A 17,613-nucleotide genomic window follows, 5' to 3' on the forward strand; every position below is an offset into this window, starting at 1 on the left:
GTAAAGTACAGATACCCAAAAATTCTATTTAAGTACAATAACAAAGTATTTGTACTTAGTTACATTAAAACTCTGCCAGTTTTTAATCAAGTTCAACAAGTAGTTAAAATATTATCACAAACAGATCTGACACATTTTTAGTCCAATAAACAACTTTAATTGTCAAGAGGCATTTGTTWTTCGATATGATCTTCTTGAAGTATCAGCACAAATAAATATTAAGTTTTATGATAATCCAGGGGTTTTTTTTGTTCTTGTCTTGTATTGTTTTTATCATCTCTTCATTCAAGGTTTTATGTTTATTCTTTTCAAGAAAAAGCATCCTGCCAGCTGCAGAGTTCAACAAAACAATGAAAACCGAATTAGTGTTGGATTGACATTTCCGGGTCATAAATTGCGAAAGAAACATTGCCTCACAGYTAATATGTTACTGACAGATTTGTGCTTGTAGGCTGACATATTGTCTCTTCCTGCCTCCGTCTCCTGCACTTCCTTAATCTTAACGTCTTTCTGTTTTGTCTCTGTTTCTTCTTCATGCATCTCACTCACCACTGCCTATTAATCTGTCTGAACTTCTTAAGCAAACATTCTTGTTGCTATGTTTTTTTTGTATCATATTGGAAAGCACAGTCATTATCATCCAACTCTCTGCACGTGCATCACATCTCTTGTTTTGCTTTAAAGTAGGAAGTGAGTCAATAAACAATGACGGATGTTAAAATGTCTGCGCTTGCATATGAATTTGAAATTCACAACATGCTAAATGGTCATTTCTTGTCAGAAAGGCCAGTATAAAATGTAAAAAAGGAAAAAGTCATGTGCAGTCCTGAAGCAGCTAAGCTAATGTCAAATATTTTGGAAAGCTAACATATGGAGGCAACTTTTACATATGTTGAAGTTAAAAGGTGGTTTTGTCTCCCACTCTTTGTGAYGTGAACCATGTGTCCATCATCTGTGTTAGTCTGGGTGCTGAGTGCAGGCACTGTTCAAAGCACTCAAACTGATCACTGAACTTATAAAGCAAACAGGGCTGTGGGATGTGAGAAAAACTGCACTTAAATCTGACAGCATATGTGTTGAAATCTGACATGGCTTGAATAGAGATCTAACACTGCAGGTGTGTTTCTTTTACTGTTTCAGTCATGCCATAAATATTGACCTTTCTCCTTTTTTTGTGAATTTATAAGAAGTCAAATATTTTAGGATTATGACTAACAAGAACTATCTATCCTATGAATGTTTATCAGACCTCTGTATAATTAAGCAATGCATAACTAAATTGACTAATTCATTGGCAGCCAATCCTGACCTTATTTAGATGTTTCTCTTCTCATCAGCAGGTCTTGTTAATCACTCAGTCATTCAAATCAAGGATGTTGGAGCAAATAAACACATAGAACATGCAGGATCGTGCTTAACAGTGGTTCTATCTAAAAAATCTAAAATTTAGTTCCACTAGCCCTAAAACATTAACTCAAATTTTTAGGTCCCCAAATTCTAAAGCACTAATGCACTGAAAGTTTTAGCAAAAGCTAATTCTAAAGCACTAAAATAACCCAGTCAACCCATGAATATTCTTCAACAGACAACATAAGTCACATATTGCCATGTTTCTCTCTTAAGACTTATCATTGACATCCCACAGCTGTRTTTGGGTTCATTTATTGTCAATATATTGCCACCTACTGGATAAGTGACACATATGAACAAAATGTTTGACAGTTTTCACCCTCAGCTGTTAATAATAGCATTAATCAATAACATTTATAGACCTCAATTAGTGCTTCTAAATTTAGCCTATAAATTTAGCAAGTGCTAATCCATTTATAAATTTTAAAATTGACAAAAGCCCTAAAGCACTAATCAGGAAATTAGTGCCCCTATTAGTGCTTTAGGGGAACTGTGCCCACCGCTGGTGCTTAAGGTCCAAGATTGGGCACCACTGGACTAATTGGTTAAAATTAAGAAGGTGCACATATTTTTAAAATAAAACACTGCAAAAAGTGTCCATCTAACCAAGTCTCACACTCTTATATCCAAAGTGATGCGTGTTTTGTGACTGAAATACTAAGCAAGAATGGCTACTTTGATCGCATACGTCAATRTATAACAACACACCTTTCAACTTTGTTTAAACGTGTGGCAAAAGTGTGTTAAGGCACTGATCTTGGGAACAACAACAGCGACAAAGATAACATTTCTATAGAATGTGTTAAAAGCTCATGAATCATTGGTATTCTACAACGGAAGATGTCTAGTCTTGTGCATAGGATGTTTGTTGTCATCTGTTTCTCAAGCCATTGGTTTTGAAACAATATTTCTTAAAGTCGTTGAGATCCTTTTGCTGGCCGTCCAAATGCTTCTAATGTTTTAAATGCAATCCAAGTTGATCCGTAACAAAGCAAAATATTGTTTTTCTGTTCAGTGGTTTTGCTTTTACAGTACATCCTGCATCCACCTTGTTAGTCGTAGCGTTATGCCTTCAGTGCATCACACTCACAATGCTGGCTCTTCCTTACACACGTACTATTACAGCTCCGTGACTTGCTTTGTCACCTGTTTATAAGTGTGTCAACTTTTTTCTATCCTTCCTGCTGCTTGCTATGATTTTGTCAAAGACAGCTGAATGACATTCAAGTCAGAAACATTTTATCACARTTTCAGCATGTGTGCAGAAAAACAATCTCAGTTTTATTCCATCATCTTATTTTTTCATTTACTGTGATAGGCTTGCAACTTGTCCCGGGTGTACCTCACCCCTCGCACAGTGACTGGTGGATATGGGCACMAGTAACCCCTGTGACACTGAAAGGAAGAAGAGGGTATAGAAAATGGATGGATGGATTTTCTTTTCTTTTTTTAATTTAAAGTCAAACATGCTGATGGCAGTAGGTTTACTTAACATTTGTCTGTGATAAAGACTGGAAGACTTGTCAGGAAAGTTGATCTAGATGCTGCAAAATAAACTGCAGTTTTTAGAGTAAAGCTTTTCCAGAGCAACTATATTTTCAGCCTGCACTGAGGTATAGCATTTCAGAGTTACAACTCTGTGAATAACAAGAACACACGAGCTTGGGCTTAGTGTCTTCAGGTCTCCGAGAACGTGCAGAGGGGACCAAATCAGAAACTTGACCTGAACCCAGAAGAGCATCTCTGCAGAGAGCTTAAAATGACTGATTTGATCTGTTTGAGCGTTAGTGCTTCTGCCAAAGAGATTGAGAAAGACTTCCAGGAAACATGCGGGCCAAAAGTGTGGGAGATTTTCCAAGAAGACTTAAGGCTGTCATTGCTGAACCTATTCTTCACTCAAATGCAACAAAAAAAAAAAAAATCTGTTTTTGCATTATGATTGTGGAGTATTGTGTTTAAAAGGTTAGGCAGAAATGATGCACACCTTTACACGTTTCCACTTTGCCAAACTGAACTGAAATCATGTCAGTTCTCCAACATCTTAACTTAGCCTAAAGAAAAAAGTTAGCTTTTGTGATGCTGCGTATGTGCAATCATTATTAGTTACACCTGTGTCTGTTGCAGTCATTCTGCTGTGGTCAGTGTGTGGTGTCTACATTAACTTTACCCTCTGTGGATGCTATGAAAGCCAARAGAGGACACGCTTAGAAATGTTTTTTTTTCTGAATGTTGTCTCAGGAAAATCATTTTTTATCTCATTTTAAATAACAAAGCATGTTTTTTCAAGATTAGAGTTTAAAATGTTCAGTCATTGCAACATAGAAAAGTGTCTTTTTTGTTGCTTTGATAAATAGAAGTTACTTCACACACATATATATGTATCAGAAAATGTTCTCCATCAAAATCATGAAAATCATGTTGAACCAAACTAAAAACGGTACAAGAGGCGTTCATCRCTGATCAACTCATTGCTGTTCTGGATCATGTCCAAGTCAAGACAGCAGATCTGTGTGATGAAACTGGATGTAACACAAGAACCAGTTAGCACCATAACCTTCATGTTATCTTAAAAAAAACAAAGCCTGTTCTCGTTGAATAATATCTCATTATCTTGAGAAAACAAAACGTTGTTTTCTCTCGATGATGAGATAAAATTTAGCCCGGTTTTCTCAAGATAACAGAAAAGTCAACTTGTGATTTTCGGCCTGTCACATCAAAATGAATTGTAGTGAGGACGGCTGTTCCCAGCTTCTGTGGTGGTGCTCCCAGCGCCAAAAGAACATAAACATGGACAAGTTTTCAGGAATTTGTCAGTTCCTACTTCTTGTGTCGCTCGCTTGTGGATGCGCCTTTGTGTCAGTTTCATCTGTCTCCTCTATTAGATTAGTGCGCATTATCCCTGCTGTTTTCTGTCTCAACCAAAGAAACAAGAGATGGAATTAAAATACTCTGGGAAAATTGAAGCTCTCGGCTCACTATGACAGATTATTTGGATTTCTGCTTCTGATTTCCTCCGTGAATTGTTGCGCTGTCTTTGATAGGAAACGCAAAACTACTTTGAACTCTGAAAATTGTCTGCTGCTGGAATTTAAAACAAACGGCTGCCTTTAGAAACAAATTTCTCACCACCACAAATGACGACAGACAACTGGATGTAAGACATGCATATTAGCACTTCAAATTAAACCCATTTCTCCTGAACTAATGTGAYCCATTTGGTTTCCCGAACCGCTTTTGCGGCTCTTCTGTTTGGTAAGTAATGCAGAAGAAAACACTGGTGCTTTGTGAGTTTTATAAGAGAAAGCGGCAGTGTTTGTACGAGAAGGGGGCAGAGCGCTTATGGGAGGGCATTCAACTTAACTTTTTTTTTTTGTGTGTGTGCCGTAGGCTGTAACAGTCCAAGACTGATTAGCATGAATGCACCTCTGGAAACACGTCAAAAAAAAAAAAAAAAAAGCCCACAGATCTACCCTGAGGCTGCTTTTCTCCTCCCCCTGTGTCTGTTCCATACATACATAACTTTAATCAATGTTATGTGGCCCCCTCATTACTCTGGTCTTCCGGCCGTGAGTATCTGAGAGCGCTGGTGAGTGATGTTGCGTGTGTTGGGCTAATATGACTATAAAAGGTTGGGACCGCAGAGCTTTTACACTAATCCGAGTGCAGACTCGTTTTTATTAGCCAAGCCTGTCTGTCTTTAACTCTCTGTGTGCGTCTGAGTGTGGATGGTACACAAAAATAAAGGCAAAAGAAAGAGACCAAAATAAAACTAAAGTCACATTACACTCGCTGAGCCTTGACTGTCGCTGTGATTTAAAAAAAAAAAGGTTTTATTGGTGCACGAAGTTTAAAGGCTATACTTAAAGTGATGTACTATCAGTAAGTAAGAGCCACTTCATAGGCTGAATTACCACAAAAGTGGTCTGTGTGTGTGTGTGTGTGTGTGTTCAGCAAAGTGGCGTGTGTGGCCCTTTTGTCACGGTGTTAAAAGAAACAAATGACCTCACTCCTGCGTGGACACATGTAGACTCGCTTTGTGACCAAGAATGGTCAGAACTGAAGTCGTACATTCTCTCATAACATAAACTCTGCTTTAGACATGGTTTTACAAAGACAAACAGAAAAATGAAGTTATTTAGATTTTTAATGACTTACGTCATACTGTTGTTTTGGAAATTTAATTTGTGTAAAGATGTTTTCAAGTTCAGTTGGGGAAAAACTGTTTTGGTTTCAAGAGAGGAAAAAAACGGACATACCTTTTTTTTGTAAACTTGTCACTTTGTTCTGTTAGCCTGCTGATAAAAGGAACACTAACTTTACAACATGTCTCATGCTTCTGATGACGAGTTCAACAAAACATCTCAAACACTTAAAACACAGGTATAAATGAGTAGTATGTAAGTAATTCCAATAAACTGACAATTCTAATTTACAACAAACATTTATTTAAAAGGGTAATTTTGACTTTTTCAAAGTTTAGTCTTGTGAATTTGTTGCCAACAATCAGTGTCTTACCTGCAGTAGATAGTGAACATCATCAAAATTTTCTCAGTTTGAAGAATTAAAAAAAATTGAACAAAAGTCAAGCTAATTAGTCTGAATGGGGTGATCAATGCTAATATTTCTAATGAACTTGTTTTTGGAAACACATATCAAAGAACAAAACAGGAAGAAAATAAAAGTTTGACTTTATGAAGCTTGTAAACAGAACAGCCTTTGGTGTTTCCTCAGATCCTGTAAAGCTGGTCTGTGTTTTACTCAGTACCGATAATTTCTTCTTCTCCATCTTTATGGTAAATTAACAGCACAGTGTCATGAATATTTTTGTCACACAAGCAGACATAAACACAGATGATGTTGTGATTCAATATCCTGCATTGTCAACTTGTAGGCCCCATCTACTACATAATCCACAAACAGAAACATTTATCACAAATCTAGTTTTCAGTCAGTTACAAAGTTTAATATAAGTGCAAAGTATTAGAACAGTTTTAAATGAATGAGCAACCCATGCAATCTTGAACAAGCTTCCTCCAAATTTTTGTGCAACAGAAAGGATCTGTGAACTTTTGAGAAAACACAGTGTGTGCTTCCCACATCACTTACAGCCCACTGTGCTGCTCATTAATTCTGGCTGTAAATGATGCAGTTAATTAAAGATGATTTTTTTTGTTTCTCCAGCTGACAGATGGTGGGAAAGCAGCTAAAGGTGGGATTGCTGTGGGAGACATGGTTCTCTCCATTGATGGCATTTCAACAGAGGGCATGAACCACCTGGAGGCTCAGAACAAAATCAAGAACTGTGCCGGCAACCTCAGCCTCACTCTGCAGAAGTAAGACACAAACTCACACTTAGAGTTACCTCTTTTTTTTTTTAACTGAAAGCAAGGAGTGTCATTTTACAACAAATATATGAGCAGTTTGAGACTGTAATGGTGGCAACAGGATCTACACTTCTTTTTAAAAAAGCACGTGACCCATTTCTGCAGGATATTTTCCCTTCCCGACATCCTCTACTCAGGCAGATGTTCGTTGTTGCTGCAGGAGTTAAATGTTGACACATTGACAACATTAGTTCTGCCTGACGTTTTGTTCCCTGATGGAAGGAAGAACAACTGAAATGATAACAGGAGCATCAGACATGTGGCTACACACCTCCTCCCTGAGGCATTCACTTCACCTTTTTTTTGGTGGAATCTTGTACAGTACAGCTGATTTATTTTAAGGGTTTCTAGTTGGTTCTCATGTGGTTTGAATTGTCTGGATCTTTGGCAGCAACAGCAGACCTGTGTGTTTTTACTTAAAGACTGTGAGACGGTCAAGGCTCTGACACTTGTGCTTTTGGATGAAAGGTAAAAAAAAACGAGTTAAACACTTCAAGGAGTTAATTGAGAGGATATTTTACCTGATATAGACTAAATTAACAAGTGTTCTTTGTTGTGTTTTTGTCACTTTGCCTCATTTTAGCCCAACTGAGCTCAATTTATAAACTGTAAATGATGACGACCTAAAAATGTTCAGTTTTGGCAAAGAGACTGAAAACACATATATTTATTAAATATCACATGACTCTTTGTAAGTCAGTGTGTGAATTACTGTTGGTCAAAGACATCTATCATCTAGATTTTTTTCTTCATGATGAAGGAAACAAAAGTTGGATATATTGCCTGGCCAAGGACACCAATGAGAAAAGCAACTTGTCAAAATTGAGGCTCTTTTTCAAACAAATGACCAAGTTTTTAAAATCTGGATATGTTTTTAAACAGCAGTGAAAAATAAAGGAAATMAATGTAGCCTCGGCAATTCCAAGAATTCAGAATCCAGTGTAGACCTACTTTATAAACTTGATACACCACTGAAAACTCAGACCTGCTCAGTGGCACTTCAGCAGAGGACACACAGAATGTGACCCATCACACTGAACAAAAGATTAAGTCACAAAGTGGTTTGTGGAGAGATAAGCAGCTATAGTGCATTAGTTAAAATGTTTGCTCCATTCGCATTTTGTCAAAATAGAATGAATGAATACCTTATCTATTTAAAGGAAACAATCTTAATGAGTTTTTAAGCCTTTTTGAGAAGTAGCTACAAAAACATGGTTTTCAGCAGAAATTTTTTTTTGTCAATTTCCCTGAGAGCTAGTGAAGGTTTTTTTCTTTCAAGCTGGAAAATCTTAATATCTAAATACTCTCTGACATTTCCACAATTACAATTTTATTCATATTAATAATTTTTTTAAATAAGCTTTTTTTAGACAATCTTGGGATTACCTGGCGTAAGGTGCAGTTTTGTTTCTTAGCTAAAATGAATACAAATGTGCTGCATTTTTAAAGTAATATTCAAATAAACCATTTGTATGTGTTTAACCCAAAAGCTGGCATTTTGTATTAAACAGGCCTCTGATCTTGTGACATCTAATAATTTTTTACCAGTTTAGTTTTAGACCACAAGAATGCATTTTTAAAACAAAACAGGATTTTATAGATCAGAAAGCTGATGTTAAATCATATCAACTCTCTGAGCTTTCTCTTTTCCTTTTTTATGGTTTAAAATCAACTAAGTTTACAGAACAATTAAGGGAAAAAAACGTGGTTGCATGCTTAGTTTTCTGTGTGGCATTTTCTGGCACTTTGATAAACTTTTTGTATATTCACAGTGCTAAGTTGAGGTCAACATCTGGACTGTAATGGTTTTACACAGTGGAACAAGCCGATCTGTTCACTCATCTATGTTAGTTTTTTATAGTTATCTCTCTGTTCTGTTCTTTTTTTCTTCTTACCTGCACGTTTTGGTTGGGAATGGTACTGTTTTACATAGCATTAGGAATGAAAACAGAAAACAGACTAAATGTAACAGTTGGTGTGGTGATATAAAGGAAACAAGAAAAGAAAGGAATTAGAAGTAAAATCGTATCTACAGGAAATGTTTGAACTATAAATAAATCCACTATAAATAAAGTTTGCCCTGGCCGTTTAGGAACAATGAACTATCTTGGCACTCAATCTCCTCCAAGTCAAAAGCTGGAAAAAATGTGAATTAACTCTAAATGCATGATTGCAAATACCAGAGCTGCCAAGGTAACCATCACATACCAAACTTTATTTAGCTCTTTGGGAAGCTTTTTAAGTTCACTGAAGCGCATGATGTCAGAAGATCATAATAAAAAGGCATTTTTTTAAAAGGAAAATAACATTGACAACATTTTGAAAAAAGTACAAACAAAAATGTACAATGCTGCGATGAACAGTTGGTGAGATCTGCAACAGGAAGGATGACAAATGGGAAAACCTGCATGTCATCAGAGCATCAATTCAACGGCTAACAACAAAGACAGTAGCGAAGAATCAGGGGTTTCTTTTGGTCATTTTGAGTCACCATGAGAGAGACAACAAAGAGTCAGAGTGTAAAATATTTCTTCAAGAACTTCTCCCCAAAAAAGCAACAGGTGCCACCTGAGCACATCTATTGGCCAAACAAATGATGCAGACAAATAATCAAACATGAAGAACTGATAATGAAACTCAAGAAAACCAAACCAGTTAAACAAACTGTGGTATTTTAGAATTCATCAAAGATCAACTCAATGAATCAATTAGAATAAAAAGAGAAGCTTGAGACTAAGTAAATCTTAGTTTTTTGTTTTACCAAACACTTCAACCTTGCTTAAATTTATGAATGTGCTTTACATTATTTTGACAAAACTCTTTATTTTGGTTGGAGATCTTTGACAGTTTCTGTCAAACTGAGACTCTTGTTGCTGCAGCTCTTGCCCAAAAAAAAACAAGAAAGAAAGAAAGTTGAAAGCAGCCGACAAAAGCAATGGCAGAGAGATGAAAGAGAGAAAGAAATTTAAACAGTAATGAAGATGAAGTCGACCCATTTTGGATCAGCTCAGTTCACATCTGTAAACTATAGATCACAATAATCGACAGCAGCGAGCGAGAAGCTTAACACATAAATACTCTTTGTTTTGATTCAGTTTACACCGTAAAGTTTTACTGCTAGCAAATGTGTTTTAGTTTCTGGGAACTTCTTTTTCTTTTTTTAATGAATTGTCGATTTGAATTCTGTTTGAACAGACCAAAAAAATCTGCCAGCATGTTGTTTGTTAAACAGTTTGTTTACTTTTCACAGACCAAGAAGTCTGGGAGACACATGTGGAGCACACGTGTCCATAAAATACATACAGCTTTATCACACAAACACACAGAGCGGTTTGTGAAGGGCTTCAGCAACAGTTAATAAGACTCTTTTATTTACAAATAAATATTTAGTCTGAACTGTAGTTAAAAGTAAAAACAAAACAAATCCATCACAGCTGTTTATACGCTGAGATAACATCTTTTTATTCTTTATCATCTTTGATCCTTAGTCAAAACAATATAACATTCATAAGAAAATAAACCGACACATTATTATTATTTTTAATGAAACCTATAGAATATAGTTTAACTTTAAACATGTCAGGAGAACATTTCCTCCTTTTTGATGACCTTCTCCTGGAGTAGTTTCATTGTTGCGTAATCACAAAGTTTCAACACTTTAATTATCCTAGTTAGCAATTTATTATCCTATTTAGATTCTAATGCATGTTCAAGTATTCAGTTTAACCAATTATTCAGGTTTGCAACAAAATGGCCTTTGTATTTTACTGTTTTCTTTTTGTTTTTGCTTCAACTACTTTCATCTGGCTAAATGCTTTATTCCCTACTGAAGTCATTTAGAAGCCCAGGAGTATTTAGTTGGTACGTGTGAAAGTGTGTGTTTTGAGCACAGTCCTAAAAATCCACAGTTTGATGGTGTTAAAAAGTACAAACTGAATTACACTATACATGATGTGCTGAGCAAGTATGCGATCCCTTTGTTTTTATCATTTTGGAGATTTCAGACTGTTGCAAGAACTTCTCTGTTGTTGAGTCACTGAAAGTATAAAAGTTGGATCCGTGCAATAAGTCTTGAGGTAGAATCTCGCTGGGCTGCAACTTTTGGGCACTTGTTGGTGATAAAAACATGTAAGACTAGAAGCACTCGGAGAGTGCAAACCTCCACCAAGACCAATGTCCCCCATCCTGTAAGAGTTAATGTGCAAAAGCAGAGATGGAAACACATTTGCTGAATAAGTTCTGACTTAGTGAACATTTAAGCAGGCAGTATGCACAGAATTTCTTCTTGGTGGAGTCCAATGTGGAATAAAAAACAAAAGTCAGACTCATCATCCGACATTATTCAACGTCAAACTAGTGTCAGATTAAGCTCCTAAGTTTTCATCAGTCACATTTCACCATGTAAAATGTCTGTTTTATCCCCTTGAATGAGTTTGTAATGGTTTGACTCTCTTTATAAAGTGCTTCCTGGCTCCCCCCGTCTCCAAACTTTGAGACCTGGCAGCTCTCTTGCGAGAAACTGTTTTGATTGGTTGTTTCGGAAATGTGGTGTGTTTGAGGAAATGGGAAAAATAGGTTTCATGGTGCAGTCACGCACTTCCTGGTCACAAAACCTTCTGTAAATGCGCATATTATGGCAAAAATTATTCATCATTAAATGTGTTTTAACATTACTTTTATAAAGTTTGAAGTCCGTGCTGTCCAATCCAGCCCACTGTTTTTACAGAAGCCCTGTGAAAGCATCACAGCTTTGCCGATCACAGAGTGTTAAAAGAAAATAATAAATCCTGTATCCGCATCGTGATCCGGAACATCACCAAAATTTAAAAGTTTGTTCCTTGGCCTAGTACCCACATGTGGTAAAAATGTAATGACAATCCGTCCACAAGTTTTTGAGTAATGTTGTCCACAAACAGAATGGCGGGCAGACAGACAGACATATGTGGCCGAAAACATTACCTCGCCCTTGGCAGAGGTAAAAATATGCAATTTTTTACTCAGGCTCAAACATGAGTTTTTTTTTCAAACTGGTGACAAAGTTGGCACCAACATTTGCTGAGAATTGAGATGGCCTACATATCACTACATATCAAGCAAATGTTGCAACTTACACAAGGACACTGGGAGCCCCTGCACATGTTTAGACAATTTTGCAATTCCATCACAAATGCAGTTTTGTGATTTGTTAACTGCATCCCAGAGATGCTACCTTCACATAACCTCAATACTATGGAAACACAATATGTGCAACAATGAACCTTATTGCTGCACAATAACAGCGCTTGAGCTCATTGTTATGGTTTACATACTGTAGGCCAGCATGTKCTCTGGAATCCCGTAGAATTTAAATTTGCTCCAAGGGGATTTCCTGTTCGCACAATTAACTGTGCAGCAACTGACGGGCATTTCGCTGTTTTAAACAATTTTGATTATAACTCAACATAGAGCGTACCGTTGCCTGCGAGTTGTTTTGCCACACACAAAAAAAGTGACGTTAGCTAACTGGAAGTACGTCATCGCGATTTCATGCTTGCTGTTTTCCTGCTGTGGTGGAGATTAAAACCATCAGTTCACCTCAAACTCATCACTGTTGTTCACAAACACTCTTCATTCATAGAAAACTGTTCTGGATTATATCATTTTGGTGCACTCAAACAATTACATCTTCCATGACAAACACATGCGGGGAAACTCTGACAGAAAGCAAACACACGGGCGAGAATATGTACGTGCAGTGATCAGTCATAAATACAAATCTCAAGCAGCTGTCAGAGTTATTTTGAGTCTTAAAGTGGACCTGAGGTGCAGGCACAGGGCTGGCTGAGGGAAGTTTACACAGAGMCGTGGGTGTACGATTTCACTTTGTTTATGTTGTTGTGCTCTCTGAAAAGAAACAACAGTTTCTGGGCTCTGCTGAATAAAAAAAAGTAAAGAAAATAACTGCACAATGCGTGCTAATTCACAAACCCAGCCCATACACTGCTATACATCACATCTGCTGTTAATGTAGTTATCCTCGGTTTAAAATGAATTTGTGTCCAAAACTTTGAGTTTCTCATCAGAAATTTGAGTCATATATYTAGTTTATTTTTTATGGAAGTGATGAATAAGTTACCTGATGTATCTAACACTGATACTTGATAATCAGATGATTTATTGGTGACTTTGACCCCTACTTTGAAATTGGACCACTATGGATGTTGTGTTTACTTGGATCTGGYCTGCATGCAACAAGAACAGCATGTCTGAATAAGTTCATATTCAAACTCTAATGAGGATTATTGCTGTTTAAATCATTTGTAATGCAGTTTTATTAGTGTTTTTGATCAGTYAGATGTCGTAAGAGCAAAGGTCCTCATCTCTTAGCAGATCCTCTTCACAGATTCTGTGTGCAGCTGCCATTGTCACTTACGTGGTTGTGATATTTGCCAAAAATGTTCTGAAGCCCAGAGAGCTAAACTAGTCCCACCTGTTTCTGTCCTTTACTGATGTTTCAAAGTTGCCAGAGATCATCTAAAAAKGATAGCTGTCATCTTTGGCAAGGCCCATATTGAATCCACTGGTAATATGGTTTTAACGCCAGGAGAACAGAAATCTGACACACCTGCCTCTGCTTGTCTCTTCAGGTCTGTTGTTTATGCACAGAAAATATATATCCCTGGAACATTAGGGTCTGTGAAGGTCTTGCATATTTGTTTATGCTGTTTGACAAATGCAATATTTTTCCATTTTTCATGGGTTTCACTTTTTAATCAGCCAACTTTTTTTAAAGAACGTAAATAAATATGAATATATTGGATGTTAATATGTGCAAAAAATACATTTTTCCACCAGTCCAACAGTTCCCCTTCCTGCTCATCTGTTGAATGTGTTGTGGTTTTATAGAGAAAAGGAAAAGCTGAACAAAGTATATGGTTTTATTAAATATTAGAGCCTTGCACATTTTAAAACTCTTGTCTCATTAGAGCCACAGTTTTATTTGTTCCACCATCATCCTCATCAGAGCTGCAAAATAATAAATTGTGTAGGTAAAATACAAACTGTGCACTGATCATATCATCAAAAGCAACATGAAAACAATAAAAATGTAAGGAATAGTAAAAAAAAAAAACTTAGTTGTACCCATAAAGGACTGATTTCCATTCAGCAGACCTAGAGCCAGATGTTGGATATGAAAACACTTCCTGGTTGGGATCATGATGAACACACCGTCCTTGTACGGAGCTGTAAATTCAGCGTGGTCCTGATTTTAAGCCTGACTTTCTTTCCTCAAATGGCTACATTTTTTTCAATGCTTTAAGAATTTTTTTTATAATTACTATTTGAGCTGGCAGATAGAAAATAAAATAATAAACCATTTTTTAAATTATCTTTCATCCCATAGTGTGGAGAAATGATGTGCGACTCTGTAGAAAGAAATTTTTATTCTTGATTGTGTATTTTAGTTTTGAGAATCATGCAGTACAATAAGACACATGTTGTTATTTTTTTCAGTTTTAATGTGCGTTCTCTTTCGTTATGCAGGCTCAGTTTCCCATATTGTTTCCTCTGCTTAGAGTCAAAGCTGTAAAACTTTAAATTAGATTTTAAAAGGCTATGAAAAATTGCAGTCTTGCCATCTTCTTTTTTATCACCTCATTATTCCAGACATGGTGGAAGGAGTCAGACTGTTTTAGACACTACCACTAAACCAAATCTGTGTTTTAACTCAAAAACAGTATATTTCCTACAACACAAAGTTTCACATCTTTTTAAATGATTCCTTTTTTGAAACTGTTTAAGAAAATTGAAGGTTGTGAAAGCTACTTCATAGTTTTTTATTATTATTGTTTTTATTCAAGATTTACCAAATTTTTAAGGGTGGCCATTGCCCCCACCTATGACCTCCTCTTGGTGCTGCAACTGCCACTGTCCAAACCCGAGAATCTGTAAGGCAGTAGTGTTTTAACTTCACACACCCCATGTTTAATATTTTTATTCAGAGGGATTCTTTTTCACTGCCTTCTTGGCTCATGTTTGTTCCCCCCGCAGCAGTAAAGACCAGCAAGCTGTTGGAAACTTTGCCTTTTTTTTCTCCAGGGTTCCGCTCCACCACTGTGCAGTTTTGTTTAACAAGTTAGCTCCTATAAAATGTGCCAATTTGTTGACGGTACCTCAGGAAACACTGTTGCATTAGGTTTAAGGATTTAATGCCACTTTGTTGCCTTCCTACAATTAACCTGAAATTTCTACAAGAAATCCATAGTTTAACAACAGACTTTTATATAATAAGTTTTTATGCACACATTCATTACGTTACAAACATTTCATGAGTTCAGGTCTGAGTGGGCAACAGATTATTTTTAAATTTAATTACATAAACAGACAAAAATAAATTGTTCTTGTGTGAAAACCTCAGAGGATTGGTCTGTAGTTTAAATTTTATGGCAAAGAATAATAAACACTTAAATCTWACACAAGTTATACTTTGTTATGTCCAAGTTTATGACTGAGATGATTTTAGGTTGAGAAATAAAGAAGTTGTTGTTTTAGTACATTTTTGCAAAGCTAATGCAAGATTCCACACTCAAATGTGTCTGTTGTGAATGATTCTCATCCTTCTCAACYTTTAGCTCAATATCTGTTAAAATAACTAAATTACACTCTTTTGTCTGATAGATGAACTAGATTACACATGGTAACTGCTTTGAATTGTCTTGACCCGTAAAGCTAATCAGTTTCAAACTATGGGATAAATCTTGTGCCAGCGGGAATTGAATTTTAATCGCTCAGATTGAATCTGAATGTGGATTTGAAATAGAATGCATTGGTTTGAAAATAAATTTCACTAAATTGAAACAGAATTTAATTATTTGAAACTGTATTTAAAGTTTTGAATTTAAATTAATTTGCTTTGGAACTGTATTTTGGTTTATTTAAAAAATTCAGTTTGACTACTTTCACTTTCAGTTCCATAATTCAGATTTGTGTGTCCCACATCCTTGTCTCTGAGAAAGCCAGCCGGAGCAATCAAACACAGATCAACAGATTAATGTTTCACTTTGGTGAAGTTTCCCTTCTGTATGTAACAGAGTTGATGCAATCCACCATAAAAGTAATCACTGCAATATTTTATTGCAGTGATTAATTTTACCTATAGAAAATGTTACATTTACATCACATCATGGATCAGTCAGCAGCAGCATCTGGTCAATATATGATCCATGATGTGATGCAAATGTAACATTTTCTGCATACAGGTAAAATTAACCACTGCAATAAAATAACTTTGTCTGTTTCTGTCACTTTTACAGTGGATTGCATCAACTCTGTTACAAACAGAAGGGAAACTTCACCAAAGTGAAACATAAATCTGTAGATCTGTGTTTGATTACTCTGGCTGGCTTTCTCAAGGACCAGGATGTGTGACACAAAAATCTGAATTTTGGAACTGAAAGTGAAAGTAGTCAAACTGAATTTTTAATAAACCAGAACACAGTTTTTAACCATTAAATACAGTTTCAAACCATTAAATTCAGTTTCAATTTAGTAAAATTTGTTTTCATGCACATAGATTCAGTCTGAGCAATTCAAATTCAATTCCTGCTGGCAGAAGATTTATCCCATTGTAAACGAACATTTAAGAACAACTTTTGGAATGTTTCATAAGAATCCATCCAAATTTTAACAAGTTATTTTGCTGACAGACGAACAAGGTTAACTTTAATAGTCAACACTTAAGTTTTAATCAGTGTTATGGTTATACTGGAAGCACTTCATATGTGTGTTGTAAATGAATCTTAACTACAACCACACCAGCGCAATATCTGTCTTTGTCTTTTAGGGTGAAAAACTTGAGAAACAAATTCCTAATCGATGTTCACACAAGAGCTGTGGTGGTGTTGTGTCTTTAATCCAGTKTACCTAAATGGGAATTGTTAGTGGAAGGAAGCAGACACAGTTTTACCAGTTTTCCCTTCTGTCTGGTCAGTGTCAAAGCTTCTTTTAGARTTTTATCTGATGTCAGTCCCACTGAAAAAAGGCCCGCCAAGGCCTCTGCACAGCTATGGGAGGTGATAGATAAGGTGTGTGGAGAAAAAAAAAGACACTTGCATAGTGATAAATTCTCATTGGCTTAGACCTCTGATAAATTTGCATAAAACAGAAGTCTGACTAATCACAGCACTAGATCTGAGACTGATAATGTCAAGCAGACTGAGCTTCCAGGTCTATTTAAAACCTTGTCTTGATACAACAAGACACCAGTCAAGTCAAACCATCTGTCTTTTTTTTTCTTTTTCTAATGAGGTGCAGACAACACAATTTATTTAGGAGAACTGAGAGGGGCAGTGTTCGTTTTCAGAAATGACCCCTGCTCCCRTTTTAGATGTCATTGCTTTAAATTTTAACGATTCCCATTTTTTCCCCAAAACGTATTTCCAGCAGCAAACTCGGGAGGAGGGACAAAAGATGAAAGGAGACAAAAGCATCCAAGCGCTGCCAATAAATAATTCACTTTGACAAATTAAGACTGGATTTTCTGAACAGCAACTGGGGCAGAAAAATTGAAGTCTTTTCAGAGTGCTTTAAAGCTAAAAATAAACCTGGGTAAATGGACTGTGTGTGGGTCTGTGTGAGCTTGCTTTCATAAAAGTGCGTTTGCAGCTCAGACGCTATGAATAAATTGGTCCTAGTCTGTGTTATTGCACTCCCCCACTTAATTTTCCTGGACTAACCTGCCTGGCTGAAACTACTGTCACCACACACAACATCACTCTGTGTGTGTGTGTGTGTGTGTGTGTGTGTGTGTGTGTGTGTGTGTGTGTGTGTGTGTGTGTGT

The 17,613-nt window shown here is 36.4% G+C and overlaps 1 protein-coding gene across 7 annotated transcripts in view; it reads left to right on the forward strand.

The window, feature by feature from the left end:
* pdlim5a (PDZ and LIM domain 5a) overlaps positions 1-17,613 on the forward strand; it is a 54,832-nt gene that overhangs the window by 6,523 nt on the left and 30,696 nt on the right. For all 7 annotated transcript variants that reach the window (XR_001311229.1, XM_014020789.1, XM_014020790.1 and 4 more), the window contains exon 3: positions 6,592-6,743. Coding sequence is in view for 6 of the 7 variants with exons in the window: in XM_014020789.1 (XP_013876243.1) it covers positions 6,592-6,743 (152 nt within the window). In the remaining variant the exon portion in view is untranslated. The remainder of the gene's footprint in view (positions 1-6,591; positions 6,744-17,613) is intronic.

The sequence above is a fragment of the Austrofundulus limnaeus genome, unplaced genomic scaffold, assembly GCF_001266775.1.
Source record: "Austrofundulus limnaeus strain Quisiro unplaced genomic scaffold, Austrofundulus_limnaeus-1.0 Scaffold265, whole genome shotgun sequence".
NCBI lineage: Eukaryota > Metazoa > Chordata > Actinopteri > Cyprinodontiformes > Rivulidae > Austrofundulus > Austrofundulus limnaeus.